Source organism: Leucoraja erinacea, chromosome 20 (assembly GCF_028641065.1).
Source record: "Leucoraja erinacea ecotype New England chromosome 20, Leri_hhj_1, whole genome shotgun sequence".
Lineage (NCBI taxonomy): Eukaryota > Metazoa > Chordata > Chondrichthyes > Rajiformes > Rajidae > Leucoraja > Leucoraja erinaceus.
Window position 1 is genome coordinate 843,440 of NC_073396.1, and position 6,561 is coordinate 850,000.

At 47.9% G+C, this 6,561-nt stretch overlaps 1 protein-coding gene and 1 long non-coding RNA gene across 2 annotated transcripts in view; both read right to left on the reverse strand.

Moving 5' to 3' along the window:
• Window positions 1-3,021: 3,021 nt before the first annotated feature.
• LOC129706618 (uncharacterized) lies at window positions 3,022-5,452 on the reverse strand. Its single transcript, XR_008725082.1, has 4 exons — window positions 5,239-5,452; window positions 5,159-5,188; window positions 4,880-5,089; window positions 3,022-4,793 (listed from the first exon to the last, which is right to left on the reverse strand). It is a non-coding gene; the product is annotated as an uncharacterized LOC129706618 (long non-coding RNA).
• Window positions 5,453-5,478: 26 nt separating this feature from the next.
• The window catches only part of arhgdig (Rho GDP dissociation inhibitor (GDI) gamma), a 12,709-nt gene continuing 11,626 nt past the window's right edge, over window positions 5,479-6,561 (reverse strand). The window contains 1 exon segment of the mRNA XM_055650969.1: window positions 5,479-5,878. Coding sequence (XP_055506944.1) covers window positions 5,679-5,878 — 200 coding nt within the window. The 3' untranslated portion in view covers window positions 5,479-5,678.

Genomic DNA, 6,561 nt, shown 5'->3' on the forward strand with positions numbered 1-6,561 from the left:
CGTTCATAGGTAAACAGATCATACAATATATGTGTTGGTTATTCACCTAGAAATACTTGTATTATTTCACAAACTACAGGATACAGGTGTAAGGTGATGGGTAACTTTTTCACACAGAGGGTGGTGGGTGTATGGAACGAGCTGCCAGAGGAGGTGGTTGAGGCAGGGACTATATTTAAAACACATTGGACATGGGCCAAACGCAGACAGATGGGACTAGGTTAGATGGACATCTTTGTTAGCATGGATGAGTTGGGCCGAAGGGCCTGTTTCTACGCTGTATGACTTTATGATTCAAATGTGGTTAGGTAAATATGAATAATATTGTCACAACAATGATCATCGATCTTGGAATAAAACATTATTTTACAACGGAGTGATTTTAAATAAAGCAGCCAGCCTTTGGCCTTTGGCCTTTGGCCTGAGGTGTGGCCGTTAGTCCAGTTGGTGGGTCGGGAATGTATAAATATTGCCGGCTAAAGTTGCCCATTCCCAACCTTGAGGAGCAAGTTCCCACAAAATAAAACAAACGTTATTATCGTTATGGTAGCACTGGTTATTATGCCGGGAATATTATTAAAATGTATAGAGAGACAACAGACAACAGGTGCAGGAGGAGGCCATTCGGCCCTTCGAGCCAGCACCGCCATTCAATGTGATCATGGCTGATCATCCAGAATCAGTACCCCGTTCCTGCCTCTCCCCATATCGCTATCTGTAAGAGCCCTATCTGGCTCTCTCTTGAAAGTATCCAGAGAACCGGCCTCCACTGCCCTCTGAGGTAGAGAATTCCACAGACTCACAACTCTCTGTGAGAAAAAGTGTTTCCTCGTCTCCGTTCTAAATGGCTTACACCTTATTCTTAAACTGTGGCCCCTGGCACTGAGGGCCGAGTTAAGGAAGGAACTGCAGATGCTGGTTTACACCGAAGATAGACACTAAGTGCTGGAGTAACTCAGCGGGACAGGCAGCATCTCTGGAGAGAAGGGATGGGTGACGTTTCGGGTCGGGTCTTGACCCAAAACGTCACTCATCCCTTTTGCCCCAAAACGTCACTCATCTGCCTGACCCGCTGAGTTACTCCAGCACTCTGTGAAACGTCACCTGTCCATGTTCTCCACAGATGCTGCCTGACCCGCTGAGTTACTCCAGCACTCTGTGTGTAAGAGATGAGTTCACCCAGACGGCTGCTAGTTTGTGTTCATTTTGAAGCTGCCTTTCTTGAATGAAGAGCAAAGCCACTCCACACATGGACTATCCTGTGACAATCACACTGTGTGTGGCCATTATGGGCGATGAAACACACACACACACCTGACATACAAACTCACCACCTCGCCACAAGGTGGAGATGTTAAAGGAAAACTATCCTGATAGATTAAAGATAAATAATGTCAGATGTACAAACGATGTAGAGGTCCCACATGGCCTATGCACGGTATTTGTGCCAATGAGTTTAGTTTAGAGATAGGCAAGGCAAGGCAAGGCAACTTTATTTATATAGCACATTTCATCCACGAGGCAGACTCAAAGTGCTTCACATAAAAACATGTCATACAATAAAATGAAATAATAAAATGAAATAAAATAGAACTAAAAGAAAAGAAAAGCAAAATTAAAAATGCATTATAAAAAGTTTGCAAAAGTTAAAAGTGCAACGTAGTTAAGATTTAGCTGAAAGCTAAAGTAAACATAAAAGTTTTCAGTCTTGTTTTAAAAGTGGTCAAAGTTGAGGCAAGTCTTAAATCTTCAGGAAGTTTATTCCAGCTATTTGTTGCATAGTAACTAAATCCTGCTTCCCCATGTTATACAGCACGGAAACAGGCCCTTCAGCCCACCGAGTCTGCACCGACCAGCGATCCCCGCACATTAACACTACCCTACACCCACTAGGGACAATCTACATTTACCAAGTATGTTAACCTACAAACCTGCACGTCTTTGGAGTGTGGGAGGAAATCGAAGATCTCGGAGAAAACCCACGCAGGTCACGGGGAGAACGTGCAAATTCCGTACAGACAGCACCTGTAGTCAGGATCGAACCCGGGTCTCTGGCGCTGTGAGGCGGCAACTCTACCGCTGCGCCACCGTGCCGCCCTTGGTGTCGTTGTTCTTTCTTTGATTAGCTGGCAATATTGTTGATTCTACTTGTGTTTAATGGTGCGATATGTAAATAACACAGTGTGGGTGCTACAGTGTAGGGCATAGCTGTACAGGATCACACTGGCACCCTCCACCAAGCGACAAACAACCAGGTTTTGTTGAAGAAGGAACTGCAGATGCTGGAAGATCGAAGGTACACAAAATTGCTGGAGAAACTCAGCGGGTGCAGCAGCATCTATGGAGCTGGTTTTGTTGAAGCCTGACGAAGGGTCTCGACCCGAAACGTCGCCCATTCCTTCGCTCCTATAGATGCTGCCTGACCCGCTGAGTTTCTCCAGTATTTACGTCTGCTTTAAGGGCCAGTCCCACTTGCCGATGTTTTTGGCGACTGCCGGCATCATTGACTGGCGTATCAGGTCATCGATCTTTGACCACGCCGTTTTTACAAGTGTCGCTACTTTTTGTCAACGCTGGAATTCGAAATGTTCAAAATAGTTTGTCGACACGGATATGACGCCGGCAGTTGCCGAAAAAATCTCCAAGTGGGACAGGCCCTTAAGGTTTCTTCACGATCAACTTTGATTGGCTTGTGAGAGATATATCACCTTTCTAGGCTCTGTTAGTAAATAAAACAAGAGGACGATAGTTGGTCTTCTCATGCCCAATCTTTATTTGAAGCATCAAACACGTCACAGGAACATCAGAGCTTCACATGGAGATAGGATGGGGCTAGCGGAGTGGACGGGCCAGTCTCTGGCCACAATGAACCGCGGCAGCAAGAGTCCCGTGGCATCACACGCCCACCTCATTACACTTGAAGAATCTTACTGAAATTTCACAAAGCGTTTTGGAAACCAAAAATGCACAATATTTGTCATTGATACAGACAGCTGTGAGAGAGAGAGAGGGAGAGGGGGGTGGGGGGAGAGAGGGCAAAACAGTCGGGGCTGGGAGTGAAGTACAACACTTCCATTACATCACACTCTTGTGCACGGGTTGTGGGGAGAATGGGGTTAGGAGGGAGGGAGAGATAGATCAGCCATGATTGAATGGCGGAGTAGAGTAGTCTTGACGGGCCGAATGGCCTTATTCTGCTCCTATCACATGACCTCAACACACATCTTCATACTATCTAACATGCTGCCTCCATCACAAGAAGCTTCTCAGTGGAAGGCAAAGTCCAAGGCAGAGGGAATCACTGACTCAACACAATGCAATCAAGGACACGGCTGTGAGAGGGTGAAATACTGTCCAATAAACAGCTACAATTTCACATTCCTCTCGGCGATCGACAGGCATTTTGTACTTGGGGACTGATGGTAAATTCAGGTGAAGCAGAAGGTGGATGGCAAAAGGCTGGGTGGGTGCAAGGAACACAAGGTCGGGATATGCTGGAGTTGTCTGCAGCCCGTGGCGCCCTTTAAAAACGTAGCTGTCCGCTTCACGGGCTGCATTGGCACGGTGTTTAATGTCAGTGTTTCATGTTTAAAAATGGACTGCAGATGCTGGAAAAATCAACGGTAGACATAAATGCTGGAGAAACTCAGCGGGTGAGGCAGGGTCTATGGAACGAAGGAATAGGTGACGTTTCTAGAAGGGTCTCGACCCAAAAGACCACCTATTCCTTCGCTCCATAGATGCTGCCTCGCCCACTGAGTTTCTCCAGCATTTTTGTCTACCCTTAATGTCTGGGTTCAAACTGACGACCACATTAGCCTTCGCTTGAAGCCAAATGCAATTATTTATCATTTGTCAAGTTTTGATTTAATTGTGGCAGGCTTTTCATATTTAGTTTAGTTTAGAGATACAGCTCGGAAACAGGCCCCATCGGTCCACAGAGCCCGTGCCATACAGCGATCCCCGCACACTAATGCTACCCTGCACACACTAGGGACAATTTACATTTATACCAAGCCAATTACCAATTAGACCTGTGTCGGAAGGAACTGCAGATGCCGGTTTAAAACGAAGATAGACACAAAAAGCTGGAGTAACTCAGCGGGAGAGGCAGCATCTCTTCAGATTGAAGAAGGGTCTCGACCCGAAACATCACCCATTCCTTCTCTCCAGAGATGCTGCCTGTCCCGCTGAGTTACTCCAGCATTTTGTGCCTTTCCTTACAAACCGGTTTGTCTTGGAGTGTTTGAGGTAAACTGCAGAAAATACTTATTCAGGGCGATCGATAGATGGTAGATTCCAATGAAGTACAGGGCTGGGATATTCCCACTGTGTGGATTGCCAGTTATACCTCCAGCATTATCACAGATTCATGTAAATGAAGAAGCAGAATTGATGGAATCTGTGTCTGGCAGCAAGGCCGGGCTGTGGGCCACTGCTCCACCGACCACATCGTTCATCCGCTTCCCACTCACGTTAGCAATGGCGTGGCATAGTTAGTTACTGGTCTAATCTTCCTCACATCCATGTCAGTCCTGAGACTCACCTTCGTCTCATCATTCACACCACATCTGCACACACCTGCACACACCTGGTCACACCTGCACACACCTGGTTACACCTGCACACACCTGGTCACACCTGCACACACCTGGTCACACACCTGCACACACCTGGTCACACCTGAACACACCTGGTCACACCTGCACACGCCTGGTCACACCTGGTCACACCTGCACACACCTGGTCACACCTGGTCACACCTGGACACACCTGCACACACCTGGTCACACCTACACACACCTGGTCACACCTGTCACACCTCACACCTGCACACACCTGGTCACACACCTGGTCACACCTGCACACCTGGACACACCTGCACACACCTGGTCACACCTGCACACACCTGCACACACCTGGTCACACCTGCACACACCTGGTCACACCTGGTCACACCTGCACACACCTGGTCACACCTGGTCACACCTGCATACACCTGGTCACACCTGGTCACACCTGCACACACCTGGTCACACCTGCACACACCTGGTCACACCTGCACACACCTGGTCACACCTGCACACACCTGATCACACCTGTCACACCTGCATACACCTGCATACACCTGGACCCACCTGGTCATGCCTGGTCACACCTGCACACACCTGGTCACACCTGCACACACCTGGTCACACCTGGTCACACCTGCATACACCTGGTCACACCTGGTCACACCTGGTCACACCTGCACACACCTGGACACACCTGGTCACACCTGGTCACACCTGCACACACCTGGTCGCACCTGCACACACCTGGTCACACCTGCACACACCTGGTCACACCTGGTCACACCTGCATACACCTGGTCACACCTGCACACACCTGGTCACACCTGCACACACCTGGTCACACCTGGTCACACCTGCACACACCTGGACACACCTGGTCACACACCTGCACACACCTGCACACACCTGGTCACACCTGGACACGCCTGATCACACCTGCACACACCTGAAGCACTTGTACGAGAAGCAAATGGGTCTGCAGACAAAGTTACATTGGAACAATGAGTGACACACACACACACAGACAGTAATGGTGATAAAAAGCCGTAAGGTAACTTTGGTACCAGGCCAGTAATCCCTCAGACCACGTTCAGGAGTCAGATCCTAGTCCAGCCAGTCCTTCTTTATGCTCAGCTTCCACTCCCAGTGCAGGTGGTCACTTTTGTCATCGTCTGTGAAGTGTGACTTCATGGTGTACATGCCCCTCACCATCAGCCCTGTTGGTGCCTCCTCCACCGGGCTGAGGAACTCGTACTCCTCCTCTCTGGGCCCATAGCTCCCCACCATGTACGTGTCCTTGCTAGCTGCTCACACCAAAGGGGGGAGAGAGTTAGTGCTTTAACATTGCATCGTGGCATATTGATGCATACAGTCCGTCAGGTTATTAAACACCAACAAACTCTGAACAATAACAGTCTATTATTATTATTGCACTTTATCTGTTTATTTATTGTGTGTATATATGGTCTATGGCAGTGGTTCCCAACCTTTTTTTAGCTCATGGCCCCCTTGGGATTTTTCTGTGCCCCCCCCCATGACATTATTAGCGGGAAAAAAGTACTTCAATATCATAATACCTTCCATAAAAATATCAGTCTATTAATTGCACATTTATTCTCTTTTATTCTATTCCACAAACATCAAAAATATTTCAACTACATAGATTTAAATTTATTAGAACTGACATTTAGGAGGCAACAGGGTGGTAGCTGTGTGGCCTCTTCATTGAACCTGTGGCCCCCTAAATCCCAACATTTTTCTGTGCCCCCCCCCCTGAAATTTGCCGTATGGCCCCAGGTTTGGAATCACTGGTCTATGATCTATAGATACACTGAACTTTTATCTCCTGCTCTGTACTATATTTACATAATCTGTTGTGCCGCAGCAAGCAAGAATTTCATTGTCCTATCAGGGACACATGACAATAAAACTCTCTTGACCCTTGGCCAGAGTAGGTGAATCGAGGACCAGTGGACATAGGTTTCAG